The sequence below is a fragment of the Candoia aspera genome, chromosome 4, assembly GCF_035149785.1.
Source record: "Candoia aspera isolate rCanAsp1 chromosome 4, rCanAsp1.hap2, whole genome shotgun sequence".
Taxonomy (NCBI): domain Eukaryota; kingdom Metazoa; phylum Chordata; class Lepidosauria; order Squamata; family Boidae; genus Candoia; species Candoia aspera.
This window is the reverse complement of record NC_086156.1, coordinates 22,560,086-22,587,422: the sequence shown is the minus strand read 5'-3', so window position 1 is coordinate 22,587,422 and position 27,337 is coordinate 22,560,086. Positions and strand designations below refer to the sequence as shown.

The window sequence follows — 27,337 nt, the reverse complement described above, 5'->3', positions numbered from 1 at the left end:
TACTTAGATCTGTAGGAAAGACCATTTTGAAGATGCCCTCTTTTACCAAAGCCTGTATGTTACTTGGGGGAGAGCCCTTCTGAGTGACTGCTAGGCTATGGAATATTCTTCCTAGAAAGGTGCATTTTCTCCCCTTCCTCAGTATTTAGAAAAATCATAAAGGTACATTGTTGTCATAAAGGTTTCATCATTAGCTGATGCTGATTTTGTTATGTCTTAAATTTTATATTTCTGTTCCAAGTCACCTTAAGAGTTTATAGAAGTAGAAAGGCAGAATTTAAAATTAGTCAATCAATCAATCTTGAGAAAAAGTAGCTCTTTCTCAGAATTTAATAAAAGGAAATGCAGCAAGGAAGTCGTTTTGGAGAATGTAAAGCTTCTCTAATGTAGTGGTGTGCAAGCCACAACTGGCAGGCTAGCCCCCAGATGAATTTTTGTGGGACCTGGCAGCTCCCAAGATTGCACAGCAAAAATATGGTAGGGAAGGCACCAGTTAATCAGCAGTTGGAATTTTCTTTGCTGATGAAATAATCAAAATCCTGAAATAATGTCTGCATACTACCCAGATTGATTGTTTGTGTATTTCATGTATGTGGATAGGTGTTTAGTTTAAAAAAAATTATGAGCTGTATACTCATTTTTGCCTGAAGTGATTTGTGTTTGAAGGAGGGAGCTATTTAGCCTCTGAACATGTGTTTGTGACATCATCAGTTTGCCTTCTATGCAATTAGAATTTCATTGTATTTTGTTGGTTCAAATATGGAATTTATCATTTGGTGCATAAACAGCATTTCTTTGCAGCTGTATATTGTCTGTAAGAAACAAACAACAAATTTTAAGCTTCAAAAAATAAAGAATAAACAATGTTTATCAGGAGCCAGTGTACTGTAGTGATGAAGGTGTTGGACAAAGAGCAGGCAGAGTCCACTCTCAGGCACAGAAGCTCACTGGGTGGTTTGGAGCCACTCACTCTCAGTCCAACCTACCTCACAGGATTGTTGTCATGGGAAGGAGGAGGAACTCTACTTGAGCTCCTGAATAAAGGTAGGATAGAAATCAGATAAATAAATGTTTCATATAAGCTAATTAGATGAAACATACGAAAGCTTCTTGGGAGTTTTCCCTCCTCCAAACATCAGTATGTAGCATTAACACAGGGAGGCTTACATACTGGGGCCAGCAGCCACGCTGGAAATTTTAGGAGTATGTTGCAGGAACTCCTATAGAATAATTGCTAAGTGGATGAGGTCAGTAACAAAACATCTATTTACCACAAAGCAAACTGATAAAACTCAGCTTTTTCTGAATAGGAGGATCCACTTCCACTCATAAAACCATTTATATTTTCCATATCTTTTGAGATATGTAAGGGGCTAAGAAGCATTTTCCAAAATAAGATCATGTTGATAAATGTACTTGGCTTTGCAATAGGATAATCTGGTTAGCAGTTTATTTTCGGCTCATGGACCTATTCTGGCTTTCCTTAAATAACCCAAGATTTGAAAATCTGATGCTGCTGAAGGATGGCTAGGAATATATGTTAGTATCTAATGATAATGGGCATTATCAAACTTCCTTGCATCCTCTTAACTATAGTTAAAATGCCTAAAAATTTCACACCTTAAAGGAGAACATTTTGTATTGAAACAGATTCTTAGCAACAGTTGTTTGCTGTCAGCAATTAGAAGTAAATATAATTAGTCCTTCTGCTGTTTCATTATTATTTAAACCTAAATGATGAATGTGTGAAGACTAGATCACAGGCCATAAAAAGCAGCTATCTGTATAAATCTGGACTGCAACATTGTGTATTTAAAACCAAGTATTTAAATGTTTGGTTTTGTTTCACATGTTCTGCACAGCAGCCATTAAATACCATGGCATTTGAATCCATTCTAACATCTCCTTCTCTGCTGGAATTTTTTTAAATGAAGCATGGATGTAACAATATGATAAAGAGATATAGACATGTTATGATTGGATTCAGAATTAAATGCGATTATATGACCATTATTTTACAAGTCTACTGTGACAACAAAATCCAATTCTAATGATGAAAACTCTAATTCTTAAATACATTTATGCACAAACTAATATAAAAGAAAAATCTTACTAACAAGAAATAAAATACCTAGAGCTTCTTTCCCATACACACACAACTGTAGTGCATGAGGTAGAGTCATAGGAGCATTATTGCTACAAAGAAAATTTAGTATCAGTCCCTGGTTTCTAATAAAACAGTCTTATCTAGCATGGAAAATGCATTAGTAACTTAGTCCTAAGTATGTGAAGAATCTGAAGTTTTTTTTTCAGACAGATTTTTTTAGCAGTTTAAATACAGAAGACCAATATAGTGGACCAAAAGTCCCAAACTTGGAGGGGGGCAGTAGGCAAAATTAGATTTTGAGAAAGTGTTATATAGGCCAGTTTCACTTACAAAATACCCATTTTCCAGAAAGCAAACTGATAAAGCTAAAGGACATATACTTTAAAAACAAAGCTGAGATGGGATTCTGAACATATCCCCAGTCATTTGAACTCAGTTTCCAGAACCTGCAGTTTTTTGCTCCACTAGGATGTTCCAAAATACATAGTATTTCACATATTTCTTCAGAATGGCTGTAACAGATATGCAACTAGCAAAACAACATATACATATATTAAATTGACAATGAGCCATAGCAAGCTGACTAATGCAGAATATGTTAACAGAGCTGTCACATATAATGCAGGGTCCACAGCACCAAATATTCGAAATTTGGGTTAGGAGACAATTCTGGCTTACTCTGAAATACATGTTAGTATAATCCTCCCAACATGCAATTTTTATTATTTAAGCTACATCAGTTTAAAATACACTGATAAGACATATTATAGAATATTTAGGATCCAGAATCTCTTTTGAAAAATTCAGCAACAAAGTTTTGTTTCTCTTGCTAAACATTAATTAAAACTTCAGATAAGATATATGGCACAGAATCCATGCGAAAGAAAATAGTTCCTATTACTACGTAAACTACATTTTGGTTATATGATGCTTTATACAAATGTGGGATAAGCTTTTTTGGCTGCTTCATAATCCACCTCTCTATTCTTTTTATTTCATTTATTTTGGTGCCAAATCAGTAGGAATTACAATCCACTGATTGTAACCGCAACCAGACTTTCTAGATCCATTACAACAGTGGGATAGAGTTTATTCTGAAATAGAATCTGTACAGGCACAAAACTTCTTACTTAAATATCAGATACTTTAATCCAAAAGGTACTTTTGGTTCCAGTAGATGCTTCTTCCTCTCTCCCCTGCAGCTTGCCCACTGTGCTGCACCAGAGAATACCCCGATTCACCAGAACTGCTTGCTGCATTTGCAGAAATCCAGTCCACTAGGTATTATGCTTAAACCCATTAATATGTACCATTAGAATTAAGATCTTGAACTCACTTGTCTAGAAGTTATCTCTGAGTAATCATGTACTGGATTGCACTACTAAATCAATGTTTTTGTAAAGCCAGGTGCTATCAGCTATGTGGTACCTTAATCCATTTAATATGCTTTGGTAAAGATTCTAAGGTTTCTGGAATTTAGACTCCCACTCTTATTTTATAAAGTGCACAATTCTTCACAGTACTCACACACATATATGTGCACAAATATTTAAAATGATGCTCTTCTGAGATATATGCACCCAAATCTTACACAATTCACCACTGCATCGACAGGTAACAGCAGCGGCCTTGAGGAACTACTCTTGTAACCACGAACACTCTTAGCTCAGTATAGCACAATTCAACATTTTCAACTCAATTTACAAAAAACCCTACAGTCTGGCTGATTCCAATTAGCATGCGTCATCAGGTTCAGAGTACAAATAGGATGTCCTAACCACCACATTCAGCAAGGTAGACCTTGAAGCCATGCCTCCAACACACTTAGAGCATATTCCTCAACTCAGTGGTCATGTGCAAGTACAAATATAATTTCTTTTTCACGCAAAGTATACTGAGAAATACTTCCAGGGGGACGTGGTGGACTGAACAGCTGTGCCCGTGAGCTCCACGGGCAGAACTGGCATTGTGGCAGTTTTTTCGTGCTCAGGCGGGTTTCTCCTGTAGTCAGGAACGTTTTTCCGGATCAAGGAAAACGCTCGGAATCGACCCAATTGTCCTCCGGATAGCAAATTGCAGCCAGGAGATCGTAGACAGCGTTCGCGACGGGTAAGAGTTCGCTGGGAAGGTGGGATGTCACCATTTCCAAGCCACGCTGCAGCCTTAAAGGGACATTAAGTCCAGAAACCCCATTTCTAAAGCACCCAATTTATATCTTTTTTCAAAGTATTTGTACCCTAAGAGAGGCTTTCTACATTAAGGAGAAACAATCTGTCTTGGTGCTTATCATTATTTTTGTGATTAATTTTTTAAAAATCTTTTTAAGCTTTGGATTTTGCTTTCTATCCAATACTAAGGAAGGTTAAGAGTATAATATTGTCTCCCTGTCATTATATTTGTGCTAATTTTGAAGATTTTAGCATTTTCCTACACAGTGAATCTGCCGTTATTATGCAAGACATTCAGAGCATTGTGGAAAATATGTCTAAAATGTGCCATCTGGTTGGGAATGTTGTGGATGAAATTGAAGAATTTAACAGCCATGGAAATGTTTCTTCTAAGAGTGAGATTGGGGCTTCTGTGGAAATGCTGGATGAAATTGACAGTGCTGAATTGAAAAAGTTTAGTGGCGAAATTGAGTTGCAAGACATGAGTGAATTTGACTTTCTGATGGAGTATTATGGAAAAGAAGGGGTTATTATGTAAGGGAGATTTATTGAGAAGAAGTCTGTGTTTGTGAGGGGAACAGTTGGAGTGTTTGATTTCTTTAAGAAAATAGCTCTGTGTTTATTATGGGGATATGCAAATACTTCGGTTATTTTGAAGTGGGTTAAGGGGCTAAAATATTTATCTGGATGGTCTTTTGGCTTTGGAGGATTTTATTTATTGTAAATGATTGGGATTAAGATTATTAAGGCTTTTAAAAAAATATTAATTCATGTTTGTTGTATTATTAATTATAATGGCAGACAATTTATATATTTTTTATTTTTGATCTTTATTATAGTAGACAGGAATGTATAGAATAGTAGTAGGAAGGGAATAATTAAGTAATTGTTATTTTGAGGCGGGGTAGTTGATTAGGTGACTTGTATTTTTTCTTTTCTTTTAATATAAGGGGAGGGAGCAATGGTATTTAGTGATTTTTATAATGTGCTAAGGGGTTGATTTATAGAAATAATGTGGTTTTGGTTTAATAAAGAGTAAGGGATTGATTATGGGAAATTGCTATATATCTTTGATGTTTAAAGTCGGAAGTCACTTCTCTTTGTAATCTATTTTAAAAAAAATTATCTTGTGTTTTCACTTTTTTTAGTTTTTTTGTTTTGTTTTTCTGTATCTTTTATCTTTCTCTGAAACTTAATAAAATTCTTTAAGAAAAAAAAAGTATACTGTGAACTGACACTGTTCAAAAATATAAAATATGGTCCAAAATCTATTTGTCGCAGGGTGTTAATTGAAGTAGAGGAACCAAAGACTGGCAGTAAAATAGGTACAAAATCTTTTAGTACACTGCAGATTAGGAGCAATATATTTCCCAGTTGTTTGGTACTTAGTGGGGTTGTGTAGAACTCTGGACTTGATTTCCCAAAGGTGCTCTGAGGGCCATGGTATAGGAACACAGCACCTGTCCACAATATCTTAAAACAGCTGCACCCTTTCCTAGGATCATGCAGTAAACAACAGCTACATGTTTCCAGAAAGATGCATAAGAAATTCCAGCTATATTAAAGGAGCTATTGGAACCACAAGAAGGGAGTTCTGAGTAGAAGCTTTTGGATGATACAACTAAGCAATGTTTATTCACTGCCTAAAGAATAACATATATCTTTGGGCAACTCCTAATAATTTCCAGCAAAGAAGCATTTAAACTTCATGCAAAGGTACTGTGAGAGGCTAGTGAAGGTGCTCCCCATCCAATGAGGGAGGCAACAAGGGAGAGAAAAGTAATGCTATATTTTCTCTAAGATTAACAGGGAGGTACAAAAAAAAAAACCAATAAGAGTTCTTCATGATACTGTTTCTTACATATAAAGCCGTACATGGTACAGGGCCAGGCTGCTTGTGTGATCATCTGTTTCCAATTACATCTGCCCACCAGTAAGTTCTGACAGGGTTAGTATGCTTCAGGTTCCATCACTTAGGCAATGGTCAACTGGTGGGGCCCAGGAAACGTATCTTCTCTGTTGCTGCTCCCAACCTTTCGAACAGCATCCTCCCTGCGGTTCGGTTGACCCTGACTCTGCGGCCTTTCAGAAGGCATTAAAGACCTATTTTTTAGTTCAGGCATTGTGTCTGCAGGTGATACAACCTATTGGATGAGGGTCTTTTCCCTCCAGCACTTATGAGTTTGTATGTTTTTGTTTCAAATTATGCATTTATGCTTTATTTTTTACTTATTGCTGTTTATTGGTGATGTACACCATCCTGAGTCATATGCCGAATAGAGCAGCTATATAGATTGGTTAAATAAATAAATAAACTTCACCTTGTCCGGGAAAATGTTATAATTTTTAAGGAATAGATTTTCCTTCTTTTCCTTAATGCTGGTACCTGATGCTCTAAGGATCAAATTTCTAACCTGAGAATTTGCTGACTACTATATAATTCAGACCTTGTCTCTTTAAACATGCACATGTAAAAACATGTACTATAATGACAAATGATCATCCACGTGGTCATAATTCATTCACTGATTATAGTTATTGTGTCTCAAGGCCCCATGAAACCAATAGAAGATTTTAAATGTAATCTGTGCACAGAGTGATCACTTTCTTTTGACCTTGTCACTGATAATCTTTAATAAATATGGTACAAGGCAGTAGCACTAATCAGAAGCCTCTCTCTAAAAGAAACATACAATTTGATCAGGGCACCTAAACATCTGCATATTAACTCCTTAGCTGAACAATTTAATAGCCAGGATTTCTGCTCACCTGAGAGTGTGGACAAATACCTAGCCATTTTACTATACATGGATGATGTGGCAACCTGCTACACTATTTACTTAGGTTTGGAGTGAGTGCTGCAGGTTTGGATGGGTAATGTGAGAACACTCACCTCCTGAGTGACAGGCAGGAGGTGAGTAGTAGTGGTTGGGTTGCCCCCCTGCTGACTAGTGAGAGAAGCCGGGAGAGGGCATAGTGTGTGAGTGTGGGCGGTGGTTGGGCTCTACTAGTGCCGAGAGTGTGAGCTGGTGCACTGGGGGGGCCCTCCATCACCCTGTGATTGAGTTGAAGTGTGGTTGTGTGAATGAATGGAGGGGTCCCTACCCTCAACCAGTGATCTCAGGAGTCCAGGAGTGGGGGCTAATGGATCTCGAGATTCTGGGGGTTGTAGGGCGGGGCAGGTGATTGAGGTGGTGACGGGTAGGGGACGATATGATGGGAGTCAGAGGGCGGGTCATCATAGAGGAAGACGCCCCCGGTACTTGTTACCTGTGGCGTGTTCCAGCCCTCTGTGCTCAAACCCAGGTCCTGGACAGCAGACTCGTGGTTGCCCTGACTTTCGGCTCCTGGTCTGTAATGCAAGGTCAATAAACAACAAGGCCCCACTCATATGTGACTTGATCACAGAAGAGGGGGCAGACCTGGCGTGTATTACTGAAACCTGGCTGGGCATGGAAGGAGGTGTTGCTCTTTCGAAGATATGTCCGGCTGGGTTTCAAGTCTGGCATCAACCGCGACCTCAGGGCAAGGGAGGTGGGGTGGCTGTTGTCATCCAAGAATCCCTAGTGGCCGTCAGGGGTCCTGCTCCACAAGCGGCCGGGTGTGAGACCCTGTTCATCAAGCTGGGTTCCTGAGAACAGTTGGGAGTGTTGCTACTGTACCAGCCTCCCTGCTGCGTAGCAACCTCCCTGCCTGAGCTGCTGGAGGCTGTCTCAGGTTTGGCAGTGGAGTTCCCCAGGCTTATGGTGTTGGGGGACTTCAATCTGCCTTCCCTGGGGCGGGCCTCGGAAGCAGCCTGGGAGTTCATGGCTACCATGGCAGCCGTGGGCCTGTCCCAGATTATTCAGGACACGTAACACCTTTGCTGTGGGAGCTGCATTGGGTGCCAGTTGGCTTCCAGGTCCAATTCAAGGTGTTGGTTATCATCTTTAAAGCCCTACATGGCACGGGTCCAGGTTACCTAAGGGACCATCTCCTCCCCATCACATCAACCCGTCCCACCCAGTTGTGCAGAGAGGGCATTCTATGGAACCCGTCTGCAAGAGAATTCCATCTGGCAGGGTCCAGGAGGTGGGCCTTCTCTGCAATAGCCCCTGCCCTTTGGAATATCCTTCCCCCAGAAGTGAGATTGGCTCCCTCCCTCCTGGACTTTAGGAAACAGCTAAAGACCTGGTTCTGTAATTATGCCTGGGGCGGGAGAGAGAGTACCCATTCCTGGGGATGGTTAGTTTCTTAGAAGGACCCTGCTCTGCTTGCAAATCACAGAGAGCTTCCAGCCATCGGGGTTTTTATCATATTTATTTTATTGTGTATTATGGTGTTTTACAGTTTTATATTTTTATTCATGTTTTATTGTAAACCACCCAGAGTCCCTTTTGGGAGATGGGCGGTGATAAATTTGATTGATTGATTAATTAATTAATTGTCATGTAGCGTGCTTCATCAAAAATGGAGACCCATTATTAGAAAACAAAAATCTTGGTCTTCGCAAAAAAAAAAAAAGTATATATATGTATGTGTGCTTGTTCTTTTAATTCAGCCAATAATTATTTATTTATATTTATGTATAATTTACATCTAAAAGGCTGTCCAACTAAACACTGACTCTGGGTGGTGTACAGAGTATAAAGAGACACAGTACCTAAAAGCAGACAAAAAATAAATATAAAGGGGGGAACAAACATACTCTAACTGAAAGAGACAATGCATATCAGATGGTCACACCCCAACCTATCCCAGAGAATTGGTGGATGGGGGTGGGGAGGGAGAGGCAGGTTTTCAGAGATTGTTTAAAGGCTTGCAGGGTCAGGGCAGTCCAAACGTCCAGGGGATGGTATTCCAAGGAGCAGGTGTCCACATGAAAAGTGCAGTTCCTAGGACCCAGCAGATGACATTGCTTAATGATTGGGTCATAAACAATATGGACTGTTTTCCATAGTTCTGCTTCTGCAAGGAGAATGTTAAGTTCCTGAAAGCGTTAAACAAAGAATAGGGGGCATGGACCCTTAGCTATGTCACTGGGTCAAAGTTACTGTAACTTGAATAGAATCAATAGTTCTCTGGAGCAAGCAGATTATTTATTGAATATATCAACTTCCCAATTAAAAAAAGGCCTTCATACTGGTAAGGTACAATGCACTGCCCTCAGCAATTCTATTGGGGAAACACAGAACTATTTTATATTACATGAAAGTTCATCCTTGCAGCTCTGGGAAAGTTGAACGAATGGAACTAATCTTCCTAAACTGCGCATTTTGTAAAGGCATATAATATGGTACTTTCTTAATCTCTCATTTCTAAGATCCTCTAAATATTACCAAAAGGTGTTGCAAGCCATTTTTTTGCTTGACAGTTCATACCTAGAAACATATTTAAAGGCAGTCAAATTCTGGGTATAAGCCAGTAGTCAGAGAAGAAAAATGTATTGTTGACCAGTTACAGATGCAAAGCAGCTTCCTTAATTTCTTTTTATTGTGAAGATGAAATAAATTTGTTTTGTAGTTTAGAGTTGGGGATTATTTTATGTTAATTTATATTATCATGTGTATGTTCTGTTCTTTGAACGTACTAAGTAACTAAATGAAGTCAGCCAATCTTTACTGTTGAATATGTAATGTGATATCTTTATACTCTCTTAATTTTTCAAAATGAACTTTCAGTCACATGTTCATAATTTGTGGCAATTAATTGTCAAGATTCAAAACTACATTGTGTTTTATAGAGTACAGTACTAAAATAGTTTCAATCATCATCAAATTTTCTTCATAAACTATAAAGAGAATGTGTGAAATAATGTTTGTCTTTTTACATATTTTCAATTGAGAACTGGCAAACTTTCTGATAAGGAGGACAGTTCATTTGTATCCCAAGATATTATTTAGTGAAAGCTGTGAAAGAAAGCTGTCTCTAGAGTTTTTTTTTAAAGCAGAGAAAGAGAAAATTTCACTTGCTTTCCTCAGCGTAAAGAATATCCCCCCCCCCAAAAAAAAGAATACAAATCAACAATTCCCAAAGGAAAGGGAGAATGATTGGTGCGTAGAGCTCTGGAAGCTTTCACAGTTAAGTTGTACAGTTGTACCACTGAAGCAATAAAGATTATCTACTTGTGCCTTGGGACAAATATTTTAGGCAGACAAGATAGCTATGCTCCTATTTTGTATATTGATGTCAGTTTGGTTAATACAGTAATTAGGTGCTGAAAAGATCAGATGGCACCAAAAGAAGAATGTTGGATCTACTTACTGGAATTGATGATCCTTAATATGGTATATATTTATTTTATAATATTTTTAAAAATAAAATATTAAATATTAAATAAAGAGGTGAATTTAAAGAACTAGGATACAGTTTAGAACACTTCTACCTTTTGTAAAGAAAAATGTTAATTTTCGTAACTGAGCAACAATGTTTTTCAACATTTTAAGCTGTACCTCTCTGTATAAACACAAAGAAACTCTTAGTTAAGAGCATATCTAGCAAAATGTCTGTACCATATCCAACTTACAGCTGATCCTGCAGTTCCACAATAATGTACTCAAGTTGTTCCTTCTCCATTTTATGGGCCAGATCCATAGATTCTATCTTCTGCTGCAATACCTTCTTCTGAGAGATGGATTCAGCCAGCTGGGTCTCTCTAAGGCGTACTAGCTCTTCTAGATAACCCTAGAGACATACATCTTTAATGTACTCTTTTATTTTTAAAAATACTTTGACAATCTCTGTTTTGATTCCAGTGATGGATGATAAACTATGAAATAATAGTTCAAATGGACTATTTCATTGCTTACATCTTAACTGCAGATTTTGAAGTTATTTGCTGGTTACATATATAGTTTTTGTGCCTGTTTAAAGCGTGGATAGCCAGAGCGTATATATGTACACACTGACAACCTGGCTGTTCTCCTAGGTGTTGAAGGTAGGGTGGTGGTGGTTCTTATTTTATTGTTCCTTACTTGTTTAAACTGTAAGCTACCCAGAGTCATTTGGAGAAGGCAGCTTCTAAATTTAAAGGAATAAATGGGTGTGATGCCTACTTCCCCACTCAGTTCAAACTCAAAAATATTACTATAGCTATAGAAAACTAAAGCAGAAGTAAACAACATTTAGAGTAGAGTGAATGATTGAATGACTTTACAGATGCCCATCTAAGAACTTATGTAAGAATGTTATTATCTCTCTCCAGTCTTTCATATGGGTTGATTAGCAAGCTTATTTATAGAGATTCTAAAATGCCAAAAAACAAAAAATAGTAGAGATCTGCAACTATTCCCTGGAGATTGTGTATAGTATTGAAACAGTCCCAGTAGAACAAATCCAACTATCTCTGAGGGTAGAAGTTTCACTGGAGGATAAAAAAAGATGAAGCAAACCCATTAGGAAAAACTTAAGTCAAACCTTTTTTTTTTAACACGATGTCTTTAGTAAGGTAGAAAGAGAACACCACCTTAGGGAGAAATTAAATATTGTTGCATTATGATCAACAATGATGGCTTTTACCATAATTTGCCTGTCTACTTAATAAAAGCTAAAATGCTTACGCATGCCTCTTCCATATATCACAAAGGTGTGCTTTTAAAAGCACAATACAAATTTGAAAGATAGGTCACAAGACATTCATCTCTGCTATCAATGTTTAAAGACTTTACTGAGAGACAAACTCCTACATTGCCAGTATGTTCTGCTTGCTGGGTTTTTTCTTCCTTTAGGAGCAAAAGCCAGAATTTGAATTTGAGAAAGAAAAGGATGGGAGAAAAAGAACAATTGCTGTTTCCTCTGCCAGAAGGCTTCCTGGCTACATCTGTTTCCTGCGCCACCAGCAGCTTCAATAGATGCAATAATGACCAGTTTCACTATTTCTGTAAGGTACAAGAGAAGGAGTGCTTTTGAGCTCCACTAATCCTGACTCTGTAGAAACTAAGTTCTTCCTCACAGGTGAAGCCAGGCTTAAAGAATATTAACTGACTAGGAAGCAAGTCTTCTATGTGGCCAAAAAGAACTTTTCTATTACCTTGTTCCCAGAACCATAGAAAATAAATACAGATTACAGTGCTAGATAAAAGAAATAACAATTTTCATTTGTAAGAATATCTTGAAAATAAATCTGTAAAACCTCCTATCGTTATCATTGTAATAATTGCAATACTCCAAACATTTTCAGCCACTTTATCTAAATGAATGTTTACCTTCTGTTCCAGTGTAAGGTGATACTTCTGTTCAACCCGTTTGCACTTGTTGTACCAGCTGTTCTCATCCATGCTGAAAGGAGGACCAATGTTTTCTGGAGTACTGCTTTCACTACCACTACTGCCCAGTGTTCTTAGCTCTTCCTCATCACTACTGATGCTGTCAGAACTGAGAAATCAAACTCAAAAGCTAAGAACAATTACTTGCAAAATTTAAATGGAAAAACTGAATTATTTGAAATTTCTTATTTTTAGATACTCCAGTAGAAAGATGGATCTTATCATCAAGAATCTGCAAAAATTATTCTAGAAACTAAAAACAAAAGCCAATACATTATCCATTCTATGAGCCTTTCCTCACCGCTGAGATTAAGATCTATCTACCGCTTCTGAATCAGCAGAAATTGCTCTCCCCACCGCTGAGCCCAATTCTGCCTCTATTACTCCTGTTTCAAGTAACTGCAGACATCTGGATTCCCTCCAAGATAACAGGTAACAAAATACAATAGATTTTACATGTCTTCCAGCTACTCTAAGATGGTGTTGAAATAAAAGGGGGAAATACTATTTTAATTCCAGTATAGCTAAGGATGACTTAAACTTGTCATATATTTGTGCCGTGTTAGGTGTAAGTGGGAAAAGGACTTACAATTCTATGATCCAGAACATATTCTCATACTGTGCAGATACTGGCTGGTTCCCTTTACGTAGAGCTTGTACGTAATTACCACTTCCTATATCTTCTATCATTATATCTATGATCAGTATATCACTTTTCTTTACAACTTCTGTCAACTTGCCCTCTATGTTAAATAAGTTTAGCAGCCTATTTATTTATTAAATTTCTCTGCCGCCCATCTTGTACACGACTTTTTCATGAAAAGTTGGGTTCCATTATTGTTCAAGTGAAGCTTGCCATTTTTGTATACATATGGTCATATCCTAAAATCAATCAAGATTTTCATCCATTTTTAGCTTCGTAGTTTAAGTTAAGTAAGAAAAACATATTTATATAATCACCAGATAGAAATGGTGGAAGGTCGGGAGATAGAGGTCTAACAGTTTTGCCCATATACATTTTAGGTCAGGGGTACTTAATGGCATACACAACACACGCTGGTACATGTTGTACACCCTTGCAGAGAATGTCTCTGTCTATCTACAGTATTGGTGAAAAAATGCTATTTTACATTTATATTTACGATAAGTACAACAGCCACAGGGAAATGACCATTAGAAGGAGAAAATCCTTCAACGGCTGTGTTCTATGGCTGGCTATGAGAAAAGAATTCATTTATGATACATGTCACATTCCAATAAAAATATTTTCACTGGCACTTGGAACTCCTCCCTCCTTCTTTCCTTTCCAAGTAGAAAGTATCAGAAACTACTGGGAGCAATATGTGAAATAAAAATAATAGAAAAATATATTACAAGAAAATGTTAAAGTACAGATGAATTTTACAGACTAAAAAGATACCTTTGGGTGAATTTCAGATATGGTGTATAATCTATCACAGCTGGATAGTTGCCATCCAAACCTTCACCTTTGAGGCAGAAACTAACATAAAGTGAGAAATCAGAATTTAGGAACATTAAAATGTATTGGTATTGAATAATCTCAGCACATAATTCATTTTTTTACACAAAATCACCAGTGCAAAAGATATGTAAGAACAATTTTCAACATGAGAAAATTCAGCTAGGTTCTTAAATACCAGCCATTTCACCAGCAATCAAAATGTCATTCTGGGGGGTTCTTTTAGAACATGTTTTTCCAAATATTTATTTTTCACAAACTGATTTTATATGTACTAGGGCAGAATTCAATTCAAGGTTTTGAGGAGAGCAAAAGTATCTACTTGATGTTACATTCTTTGTAGATAAAATCAAAGAGAAATGACAGGAAAGTTACCACTCATTATCATTACTAAGTAGCTGCAGTACATCTGAAACAGAGTGCCTTTTAATCATATTGAAATCCCTTATACAGAGGGGTTTTTAAAATGTAATTATAATGTATAATGAACAAGCTTTGGCTGATCTCAAGAAAGATAAGCAGGGTCAGAACTGGTCAGTGCATGGATAGGAGATTATCAGGAAATGCCAGGGCTATAGGCTAGATTGAAAAATAACTAACAAAATTCTAGAAGTAAATGGCAAACTACTTCCATGTTGTTGTCCAGAATACAATATAGATTTGTCCATGTCAAATAAATAAATAAATTTCTTAACTTTAAAAATGAAATTTTGACCTAATAGTCAAAACCTATAATAAGTTAATTAGGAAATCAACTATCTTTTACTAAATAAAACTATGATTTAATTTCACATTCATAAGAATGAATACCTGAAATCAATAGCATTGAGTCCAAGCAGCATACCAGCTAGCATGTTTGCTTCTTCTCCCAATACAATTGCTCCATCTTCATAAAATCTTCTACAAAAAGATTAAATTCTAATTAATATATTCTTAGTTACTTAAATAACATGCCAAGTACTCAAATTATTTATGCTAGCTAATACCAATAGCTACCAATTTTTAATGTATACTGTTAACAAAAGGAGGAAGGAGTATTTGGTAAGTTTCCCCACTTGAGTTATTTATAAAAATAATAAAGGCAGGATAATAAATAAATAAATTATTCATTTTTATGGTAACTGAAATGACCTGCTCTTATACATTTCAAGGATATTATGAATGTGTTTCGATTTGATGTATTTATGGGCATGACTACTTATAAACAATAAATTATTCAGAATCAAGATGTCTGCATATTTTTAGGATAAAACTAACTTAACCATCACATATTTTTTTGAGAGTATCAGACTGCTACTGAGATAGAAAATAACTCATTTTAAAATCCTAACTAGAAGAAAATCGAGCACAGATTTTAAAATGAGTTCAACTTCAACTAAATAAATAAATAATAACGTTTATTGTTAAAATATACTTTAGCATATATATATTGGTGTTCAGAGCATAAGAACAGTGCTGCTGGATCAGGCCAACAGCCATCTTAGTCTTGCATTTTGTTTCTCATTCCAGCCTATAGATCCTTCTGTGGAGCTCACAAACAGGAGATGGAAACCTACACCTCTCCCATCATTGCTCCACTGCCACAGGTATTTAGAAGAATACTGCTCCAAAACCAGAATCTTCAAGACCAATAAGCTTGATAACCATATCCTCCATGAATTAATCCACTTCTATTTTAAAGCCATTAAATTTGGTAGCAATACCATGCCTTATGATAATGAATTCTACAAGCTCATATTGTGGTCTGTAAAGAAGTGTTTCCTTCGTCTCCTTTCAGCTTCATTGGATGACTCCTTATTCTAGTATTTTGAGAGAGAGAGAAAAAAAATCTCCCTGTCCATTTTCTCCTTACTATTATGTTGAAATTGTTGAGTTCATGGAGCATGAAGTAGTTCATATTTGTTAAAAATGTTTAACAAGGATTCACAGTGCTGCTGATGTCCTACTGGACATTTCTGTTTAAACCTCCCAAGCCAGGATATATGTGTGATTTTTAATTTAGGGAAACTTTTACTAAACCTAATTTCTTGTACAAAAACAGGGTTATAAATAGTAGCATCCACAGAAACCAATGAATTTTACAAAACAAGAGTTTCAGTGTAAGCTCTGCCCCTTACATAAATGCATGTGACATCACAATGAAAATATGAAAAGGGACCAAGATTGTCCTATAACATCACAATACTTCTTTCATCATTTGTTCCTCTTGAAAGCCCACAATCATAAGTAAATGTATCACCAAATGCAATGCCAAATAAAGAATAACTTGAAGCAAAATCTTTTAAATAAATATAACTCCATATAAAAATAAAGACATGTTTTCACTTCATTCCTTTCCCTCCAAGTTGTCATTTGATGACTAAATTGGATCACCAGCAAATACTGGAATTTTTAAGTAGTGGTAGCAGTAGTGTACCATAGTGAACTTAAAACCCACTTTATGCCACTTTAACAAAATATTAAATACCTGGTTGTTTTGAAGTCTCTCAAAGCTGCAGAAATATATTCAGACAAGTGTTTTTCCATAAGTGCTACTCTAATCCAAGCTCTTCCCTGACAGAGAAACGTCATGACATAAATATTATTAAACAGAATCGGGTCCAATCATTCAATCTCTGAAACCCAACCAGGCTAACAAAGTTATCACACTTCATCCTAATCATATTTGAATGTGATTTATCTATACAGAGTGACAATGGCTTGGCTTTTATCCTTCTTGCCAAACCATCTTCACTACTTTGATTACTTCTATACACGTTTCTTAGTCCATCTGTACAGAAAATACATTCACTATTCTTTCTCAAACACAAAAAACAATTTTATGAACTTTTTCTTATGGTATACATAGTGATGCATTTCAAACAAATGAATGAGGTAGTAGAATAGACTGTATTATTCAGAGAACAATTGGAAGGTCATATTTTAAACTTAATTTTTTTGTTTTATTATAGTAAGCTAATTAACAAGAAAAAATCCTAAGATATTAGCATAATGTAACAAACATCAAAATTGATAATCATAATAATGAAAAAAAGAAAACTGGAGGGAAAAAGGTCCAGAAAATTAGAAATATAACACACACATCCTTAATCATACTGCTCAAAAGTCTTTACTGAACTTTTCTTAAAAAAACACCCTATTTCACCTTTTTCAAGAAACTCTAAATTTTTATCTTTTTTCACATTTATATCCTGCATTTTCATTTAAAATTCTCTGGGAAAAAAAATCTCTGAGTGCTGCAAAACAGGTAATAGAATGTTTTATGTCATGTTACTATTTTGGGCATTTCTTCATAAAAGCTCACTGCATGTGAAATCAAGGTTGTTCATCAAGTTCTCTCCCTTTAGAACTCTCTATTTATTCATGTCACTGAAGGGCTCCAAACTTTCCAAGATTAACAGAGCTTGAACCAAACGAAGTTCTAATTTCACGGCAACTTTTTCTCAGTCTTTCCAAGTTTAAAATTGTGTGTTTTACCATTCTGACTCCCTCCTTGGCAAACCGGTGGAAATTGTGGCAACAGGTAGTAAACCTGAGAACTCAGATACAATATTCTAGTGAAGGAAAACATGTTTTAAAAGTATTCTCTCTACTGAAGTGGAAACTCCTTCACAAACATTTGTTACAAACTATTCTACTTTAGAAAACTGCAACATTTGCTTTTTCCTTTAAATGTTTATGTTGTATTTCCACAAACCTTTAAGCAGGTAAAAACTGTATCACAAATATTCTATTTCTATATTTTATCCATATGATTTTGAAAGTGTCTGCAAATAACATTTTTGCATTTCAAATATTTACAAACGTGTCTACTTTAACTTGTTAAACAAATGGCCTTCTGCTAGATTCCTTTCTGCCAGTACACACATTTTCAGGTTACACATTCTTCCTAATATTTATAAAATTAAAAATTCTAACTCACATCTAACATTACCAGAAGTTCATATAAATTACAGCTCCTAGCTTACTTCGTATTTCTTCATTTCAGTGACCTGAATAAATTCAACTAAATGGCACTTTTAAAGCAGTGCTATGTTCATGATCCCTTGGTACAGCACTGATATAAACTATTCCTTTGTTTTAACACCACTAGCTTTTCTACTGTTCATCACTGCAAATGGAACCATGCTTCAGCTTGACATTCCTTAAAGTTATAATATTCTTGGCTTATTCAGAACTTGAAATTCCCTCAGGATGATGAAAAATGGAAAGATTGTACCTAAACACATAGCAACAAGAATTTTAAAATTCTCACCCTAGCTCTTGAAGAAGCAACATTTTCCATATTCTCAATGCTACAGATGCAATTATATGAAACCTTGCGACAAGCCACCTTAATATAATCCCAGAAACTGCGAGGGCTTTCATACCCAAACCAAGTGATTTGACCTGAAAAATCAAGGAATAGGAAGAGATTAACCACTAAAACAAAGTGTGCACATCATAAAATGTTTATAAACTACATGCTGTGATTCTCTGAGGGAATATAAAACCTAGATGTTTAATACAGCATCTTTCTTTAAGCGACATGGAAATTCCCAACTTTGGGGAGCTAGTGGGCACATCTGGAATTTTGAGATTGTGATAATTCACTCTTAACAAATGGCTTCTTTTGTGAGACGGTAAGTCACAAAACACCCATGTACAAGAAAGCATATTGGTAGGTTGTGCCACATTCCTCTAGCTTCTCAAAGTATTTTCTAAGGCTTCAGTTTGCCTGTGGGCACTCTACTAAACAGAGCATTAGTCTGAAGCCTCCTATTATTTTTATTTTCTAATAATCCTTCCAAATTTCAGTTTGCAACCTAGATGTGTTCAGCTGGCAACAGCACCCTAACTTCAATTCAGAGAGGAACTAGTTCAGTTGAAAATCCTAGAATCTCAAAAGTTATTTATAATAAAGCCATAACAGTTATACCAACCTAAATCTCATCTATATTTACAAAAAAATGTATCTTCTAAAAGATGGTCCTCTTCCACAAATCAGATTTTATATACCTTTGAGCCGATGGCTTAGAATTTGTTCCAGAATAGCTGCAAAATTATTGAATTCAGGATAAGAATCATCAATAGTTTCAAAGCATGAACGATCAATCAGTGTCTTGATAGAAAACCTAAAAAAACAAGCATAATTTATTTTATATATAATGCATTCTGGCCAGCACAATATTTTACAAATACTTTGTAAATTTCTAAAAACAAATTTATTAAAGTATCAAACAAAGGTAAAGTTATTATTTTTTTGCATTGTTGTAATGACAGATTTTTGATGACCTATAGTGAGGTAAGTATATTTTCAGAACTGCATACTTTTTCATTAAAATAATTACATTACTATGAAGAAGACTTAGTTTATCAAATGTTTTAAACTAGAACTGTTCGAAATTAAAGATTTTCATTATATTGATTGGAAATAAGTTTAGATAAGTCTAGGCACCAAAAAATTTCCAACAGATCTATTTTGACCCCGATAGAACTTAAACTATTATTATCCTTTCTTTCGCTCATAATCTATAATGTGAACTTTCATTTTATCATAATGCAAACAAATGTAGCAGCTATCAAAAACAAGAATGAAACTGCAGAGATGTTCAACCCTGTTGCACTGCCGACTTATTTAACCTGCTTTAGGAACAACATATTTCACATTCAGATAGTGTTCCTAAAGTCACTAGTCTGGCACTGAGACATACTCATGAGTAGACATGAACAGGATTGCCCAGTATTTTTCCTATTGGCCTAGGTTTATCAGGTTATGCAGAAGATTTCTATGTTCTTTTGAAATATACAGTGGTGCTTAAAGGTTTGTGACCCCTTCTGAATTTTCAATATTTCTGCATAAATATAACCTAAAATGTGATCTGTTCTTAACACAAAATCTAAAATGAGATAAAGAGAACCCAATTAAACAAATCAGTCAAAAGCATTATACTTGTTCATTGATTTTTTTGAGGAAAATGATCCAAAGCTACATATTTATTTGCAGCTAGACAACCCTGTGACCTGTTATCCTTTGAGAAAGGTAGTGCAGTCTGATGTGACCAGAATGAATGTTAAATTTTAGGCTGACCATATTTTTTTTACCTCAAAGCTGGATAGCTCCATGATCATCTAAGAAGAGTATATATCATAAATAGAAAAATAATTGTAGTGGCAAATGAACTTGAGTAATAAGTCAATATTTACTTACCTCAACAGATAAACAGAATGACCACTGGTGGGCAAAAAAACAGTGGGAGCAGGAGCGACTTCTGACTTGTGGCTTCCCCATTGACTTTGCTTGTGGGAGCTGGCACGGAGTGTCAGAAATCACAAATCATGTGACTGTGGGGACACTGCAACAGCAACAACTTTGCAAATAAAACTGGTTTGAACATCATGGAAATTTCAGTTCCACAAGAGTAATGGGTCCTGGATTTTTTACACATTCTTTAAGTTAGAGGGTTTTAGGTACCTTGATTTAAAAATTGTTCCAGTATTTGGAACAACTATATGGGCTAACTTGAGGGTACAAACAGACAAACAGATGAACACAATGAGAGTTTTTATCTATCTATCTATCTGCAAATAAACGTTTCGGATAACTGTTGATAAGTCCTGCATACCAGCTTGGAGGAACTGTAGCCCATTCCTCCTTACAGAACAGCGTCACCTGAGGGATGTTGGTGGGCTTCCTTGCATGAACTACCCACTTCAGGTCCTTCCACAACATTTCTATAGGATTAAGGTCAGCACTTTGACTTGGCCATTCCAAAACATTAACTTTCTTCTGCTTTAACCATTCTTTGGTCATACAACTTGTGTGTTTTGGGTCATTGCCTTGCTGCTTGATCCACTTTCTCTTGAGCTTCAGTTCACAGACATTTTCCTGTAGAATTTAGTTCTATCAGTGATGGCAAACCGCCTGGCCCGGAGGCAGCAAAGCAGGCCCAAACCATGATATTGTCACTGCCATGTTTCACATATGGGATAAAGTTCTTATGCTGGAATGCAGTGTTTGCCTTTCATCAAACATAACACTTTTCATTCAAGCCAAAAGTTCTATTTTGGTCTCATCTGTCCACAGAACATTCTTCCAATAGCCTTCTGACTTATCCAGATGTTCTGTCCTAACAGCCAGGAAACACGCTGAGACAAGGAACTGGTCTCTAATGTTTATTGCTACTACATAACAGGAATCCTAACAAACTGAAGAAGCGTGGGAAAAACCCAGACATATAAACCCCAAAGGTTAAGGCGGTCCCGATCTGTGTCCTTTGAATGGCTGACCAATTCCTCAGTGCTACGCATGTGCTTAACAGTCTGGATGGGAGCCCCCTGCTCGCCATCCTTACTCATGACATGTTCTTTCACAAGCTGTAGACAGGCAGCAATGTTCTTTTTGGAGAGTAGTGGCTTTCTTCCTGCAACCTTGCCATGCATACCACTGTTGCTTTTTTGACATTGACTTTTGCCAATGCAAGAGAGGTGTTTAGTTCCTTAGACATTACTCTGGGGTTCTTTGAGACCTCCTGGAGCATTACACACTTTGCTCTTGGTGTGATCATGGTTGGTCGACCACTCCTGGGGAGGGTAACAATGGTGCTGAATTGCCTCCATTTGTACACAATCTGCCCGACAGTGGACTGGTAGAATCCAAACTCTTTGGAAATAGTTGTGTGACTTTTTCCAGCCTGGGGAGCATCAACAACTGTTTTTTGGAGGTCCTCAGAAATCTCCTTTGTTCAAATCATGACATGCTTCCACATACCTGTGTTGTGAAGTTCAGATTTTGGGAGTGAATAACCAGAATTCTGTTCTTTAAATAAGACATGATCTTTCCCACTCACACCTGATTATCATCCCATTGATTGAAACACCTGGCTCTAATTTTCCCTTCAAATGAACTGATAATCCTAGATGTTCACATAGTTTTGCCACAAATAAATATGTAGCTTTGGATCATTTTCCTCAATAAATAAATGAACAAGTATACGGGTTTTTTTTTACTAATTTGTTTAATTGGGTTCTCTATCTCATTTTAGGACTTGTGTAGAGAACAGATCATATTTTAGGTCATATTATGTAGAAATATTGAAAATTCAAAAGGGTTCACAAACTTTTTAGCAGTACTATATGTGCATCCTATGGAGTAGAAATATATAATCTTCTTACCCCACCAAAAATCACTGTTGACGGTGGTGAATACAAGCCCATTGGTTCTATTTCCTCTTTATTGTCCATTAATACAGCCCTCCATTTTTTGAAAGGTGAACACAGCAATGGAAAACCTTCTCTACTCATCAAAATTCCTACACAACTTAAAATGGCCCTATGCTGTGGAAGATATGAATAGAGGAGACTAGCATCCTTAGTCTTAGGTGTAATCAAGGACATAACACCTGAAGAGTACTATAGTAGTCAAAGTATCTGCACTTAACCCCATTTTATTTATATTTGCTGGTGTCATGCATACAAACTGCAGCCTATTCTATTTCTGAAAGACAGGATAACTAATATATAGGGAAGCTTTATATAGTAAGATTACATATTAGGATGCACTACATTTTTCACTAGCACAGAGGAAAAAAGAAACAAGACAGTACTGTATTAGCCTGACTCCATGCTTTGAAAGTGATAAACTCTTTTTTAAAGAAATACCAAGATATGAATTAGAAAGTGGTGAGAGAACAAGACAATGGGAAGATGTATGTACAATAATTCCATATCAAATGATCTACAATATGATAATTCAAATTAACGAGTATAGTCTTACCTATCCACATTTCAGGATTTATTACTGTTATTTGTACTTTCTTATTGAAGGTACCAACATTTTCAAGGGAGCTTATGAAAGTATATTAGTAAAATAAAAACAAAATGTACATAATCAGGATCCTTCTCACATAACCAATGGGGATAGTCGACCTTATGAGAATAGACACGAGAAGGCATATATTATTATCTTCACCTGCCCTTCCTCCTCCCCTCTTTCTCTCTTATTGAACTTTCCACAAGGAAGGTAAGGAGGAGGAGAAAGGAGAAAGGAGTAGTATATTTTATTACTCCATCAAAATAAATGACTGCGTTTAGGCAAAACCATTTTCTCAATACTTAGCAGCCAGGTAGCAAACTTTCTGGGAACAAAATTGGAAGCAACCATATGAAATATACAAGAACCGTAACAGTTAACTGTGAGATACTAGGAAATATGTGAAGTATTTACATACATCAATGGCCAAAAAGGTTATATGCAAACTTAAGACATAAGCCATTTAATTAGTCGGGTAGCAACAGAATCCATTCTTCCCACTCAGTCTTAATGTGATTTACTGTATTTAATTTTGGCTAAGCATGTTGTGCAATCCAGACAATGTTGATACATGCAATAAACCATGGTTAAACTAAACATGTTTAGCAGGATGTGTGACCCAGATCAAATTCTGCATAGTATTAAGACAACTTAGGAAGCATATTGAAACATTTGCTCTTTAACATTTTGGTGTTTTTCCTAACCTTAACTTACTTCACTGTCTTCTAGCTTTTACCCTAACATTACCAAGAAAATTTATTATTCTTGCCTAAAGTACACACAGCATACTAAATTACATACATCTAGTGGTGGTCAGCTCTGAATATCTTTTATACTAAAATTGATTATTAATTTTTTTCTGCATATAATCCTGAAAAATGTAATATTGCTTAATTAAAGCATTTATAGCCACTTTTCATTCCAGAGAGTTCAATCACATTCTTTTCATTGCCTGAAGTTTTTTTTAACAAAAATCTTGAAGTATTACTTTAGCATAGAAGAGTTTACATAATAAGCCAAGAACTATACTGACACTTTAAGTCAGTTTAGCAAAACTAAACTTACTTTAACTTCAAACACAACACATTTCCACTGTCCCTGTTACAGGTTACAGTCCAGAGTGGCAACTGTTAATTCATAGATTATAAATAGTTTTAGACTTGGACATTGTCCCTGCAGTACTGCAATCATTATTCATAGGTGAATCTAAACTAAACTAAACTAAAACAGTCTAAAATTTGCCTTATTTACACTCAACTAGCAAACAGGCCATTAAGTTTGATGGGCAGGGAAAGGACTGAAAATTCTAATTTCCTTTCCAGTTCCTCACTCCATTTAGTATTCTCACTCTCCTGTATCCAAGCAAGGATGAAAGCCATCAGAGAGGGTCAGACCTGATTTTCTATTCCCCTGATCCAAACAGATCAAAAAAGCAATAAGGATGCCCCCATCAACCAATCCAGTGTCTGTATGGAAGAAACCGATGTAAGTAGAAGGCCTCTCCCCAATACAGTCTGCAGATATGGAAGCATCAAACACATTATACTCTCCACTGAAAGTGAATATTTTGCAGACCATACACTAGTTTTTTTGATGGTTTGGCAGACTGTTCCACTCTCTAACCTGGTCTCTACTTCATGAAATGTTTTAATTTTCCTCAACACTTAAATAAAATAGCAGGTTTCCATTCTCATTCATATCCAAGATTGCAGCCTATTTATTTGCCTTCTGAAACTCAGCCACCTTTTATTTCCACAGATTGAGCAGCACTTTATATTCATAATGCTAAAGTGAAATCAGCTAAACAGAGTATTACAAACAAAGCATTAGAGAGAATGTGTGCTGTCAGATAAGGCCTTTATTATGCAATCACCATGCCACCTTCTTGGGATTTTTCAGGCAGTACTATCTTTCATTTCTAACCAGTCATACATTTTCCCACTAACTAGAATAGCTCGGCAATAACTTTTAAATCATAGTACTGTTCAAAAATGTCTCTGCCTGGAAGCACTCAGGGAATGCAGAGATTCTGGGAAAATGAGAGACTTGGAAATAGCTGATAAAGAAAATATTCATCACTATGACAGAGTCCAGTGATGAAACAAGGGCCTATATATTGTTAGACTTCCTAGTGAGATGCTATGACATACATGGCACATCACTGTCACTGAAAACTATGCTATTCATTTTTTCCTTCATCACAGAAAATACAGTATGCCACCCATTTTTATCTTGCTTTAAATGGAGCTCTTTACCTCTCCACAACAAAATGATTGTCAGCCTTTCCTTTATATAGAAAATAAATCAAGGATGCATAAGCTGTATTTGCATGATATCCTTACACATGGTTAATTTAACCATTATTCAACTAACTTGAGTCATGAACTGGTTGGATTTGAACTACACATTAGATTACAACATCTAACCTGGATTTGTAGAAACCCAGCTACAGTGGCAAGAGCTAAATCCAGTACAGACTTTACAGCAAGGCAAATTTTGCTTTTTCTCAGCAATGGGAATTCATCAACACTATAATTATATTTATACTCTTCTGCAAAAGCTTAGCCTCTTTTCTGGATTACTACAGGATTCATGATTTAGCATACCTGTCCAACACAATGGCAACACCTCAGTAATGTCAAAAACCTAAGCATTCTTGGACCTCATTAATAGTTGAATGGGAGAGCACCAAGAAATCCCAGAGTTGCAGACTACAAAGAAATAACATCCTAGAAAAAAACAAAGGCAGGCCACCTCCACAGTGTTGCCAGAAAAAATTACACAGACACAACAGACACATCCATGAAGTTGCCCATTCCAATAAGGTTTAGAACCACAACGGACTTCAGTACAGGCTACTAAAGTCAAAAGATCTAATTCAGATATAACTACTCATAGTAAGGCAGGACTTATTTGTAATCAGCAGCAGGACATATAGAAAGAAGATGATTTAGCACAGGTATATTTCTGAAATGACATTTTTAGAATCTGAAAGCACATAAGGAAAGCAAGATGGAAGAAAGCTCACACTAACCAACATGACTAATTCTGTGCATAGATCTTATTCCAATGCAAGAAACTGACATAAGATTTTATTTGTCATTTATATGGCATACAAGTGGCTCCAGCTGTTTTCAGATCTAAGAAGACATAAAAGGCAAAGAATTAAGAGACAGGAAGAAGAAACTGCAGTGGTAAAGAAGAGAGATGAGAAATTCCTTATTCTTAGTATATACAGAAGTTTATCAGAAATTAATTACCCCATCAGCATTTTTTAAGATTCACAACAGTGCTGCATTCAAAGCAAGATGGTGAATAGGTCCTAAGGCAAAAGCTGCTAGAAAACATGTTAGTAGCTGTAAAACCAGAAAGTAAGGGCTGCAAAGTAGTCATTCCAGCCACCAATAGGCTATAACGTTAAATATACTCATTGTATTTACAAGGAAACTCTGACAACATAACTTGGGATGCACAGACTGCAGAAGAGGGACAGAATGGGATGCTCAGGCATATATAGTTTTCTTGGCAAAAACACATCAGAGGTTTGCCCCTGCCTTCTTCCAGGATTTTTTTTTAACCTCTCCACATACAGTTCTGAGATTTTCTGGTGGTCACCCATCCAAGTATGAATAACGTTCAACCCTGTTGAGGCTTTTTCACCACAAGTCAAACTTCGGGGAATACACACACACAAACACCAACATAAACACATAAGTATGAATTATGTTCAACCCTGCTTAGCTTTTTCACCCGGAGTCAGACTTCAGGGAATATACTTACGTCTACAGTATGTATATATATTATTTACATATATACACACCAACACTAATACGTAAGTATGAATTATGTTTTCAGCCCCGCTTATCTTTTTCATCCAGAGTCAGACTTCAGGGAATATATATACATACATCGAGAGAGAGACACACCCTCATCAACACTAACACATCTGCAGCTAGTGCCAAATAGAGCCAGCCACGGAGCGCGACTTACCTGCAAACGGTAATGAGGTTCCGCCTCTCGACGGCTGCGTTGCGGGCATAAATGCTCTTCCTCCGAGAAGCGGCATTGAGCCCCCCGAAGTTGAAGGACGCCATCTCTCCGCCGAGGGCAAAACAGATGCCCGAGGGAGACTGGCGGCGCCTTTGTTCCAGAGGAGAGGGCGGGGAGGGGGCTTACTTGGCCGCCGACGCCGCCTCTTTCCACCCCTAGCTGCCGCCTCGGGAGGGGATGGATAACTTCCCCCTCGGCCCCTCAACACGGGCAACACAGCGAGCCACGGCGTCCCCCGCGGTGGTCGCTCAGCCGCCGCCGCCCCCCCCCCAGCCGCCCTCAGGACGAGCTCGCAGAACGCAGCCAAAGCGGTACCTCAAAATTCGTCGCAGCAGCTGCTGCGACCGCACAGCACCGGCCTCGCCAGCCAATCCGGAGCCCGAAAGGGCGGGCCTTAAGCTGGGATGCGTTTCTGAGGAGGAGCGCGCGAGTTCTCCCGCAACGGAAGCGCTTGTCAGGTAAGCAGAAAGGGAGAGGACGAAGCAGATCGGGGGTCTT

The 27,337-nt window shown here is 36.9% G+C and overlaps 1 protein-coding gene across 3 annotated transcripts in view; it reads right to left on the bottom strand.

The window, feature by feature from the left end:
- Positions 1-27,087, bottom strand: part of RUNDC3B (RUN domain containing 3B) — a 35,252-nt gene extending 8,165 nt beyond the window's left edge. For 2 of the 3 annotated variants that reach the window (XM_063303584.1, XM_063303587.1), the window contains exons 1-8: positions 26,780-27,087; positions 18,997-19,112; positions 18,254-18,387; positions 16,466-16,551; positions 14,809-14,898; positions 13,939-14,019; positions 12,459-12,627; positions 10,781-10,938 (exon numbers count right to left, since the gene is read on the bottom strand). In XM_063303584.1, coding sequence (XP_063159654.1) covers positions 10,781-10,938; positions 12,459-12,627; positions 13,939-14,019; positions 14,809-14,898; positions 16,466-16,551; positions 18,254-18,387; positions 18,997-19,112; positions 26,780-26,883 — 938 coding nt within the window. In that variant the 5' untranslated portion in view covers positions 26,884-27,087. The remainder of the gene's footprint in view (positions 1-10,780; positions 10,939-12,458; positions 12,628-13,938; positions 14,020-14,808; positions 14,899-16,465; positions 16,552-18,253; positions 18,388-18,996; positions 19,113-26,779) is intronic. The other variant, XM_063303585.1, reaches the window with a different exon arrangement.
- Positions 27,088-27,337: the final 250 nt, after the last annotated feature.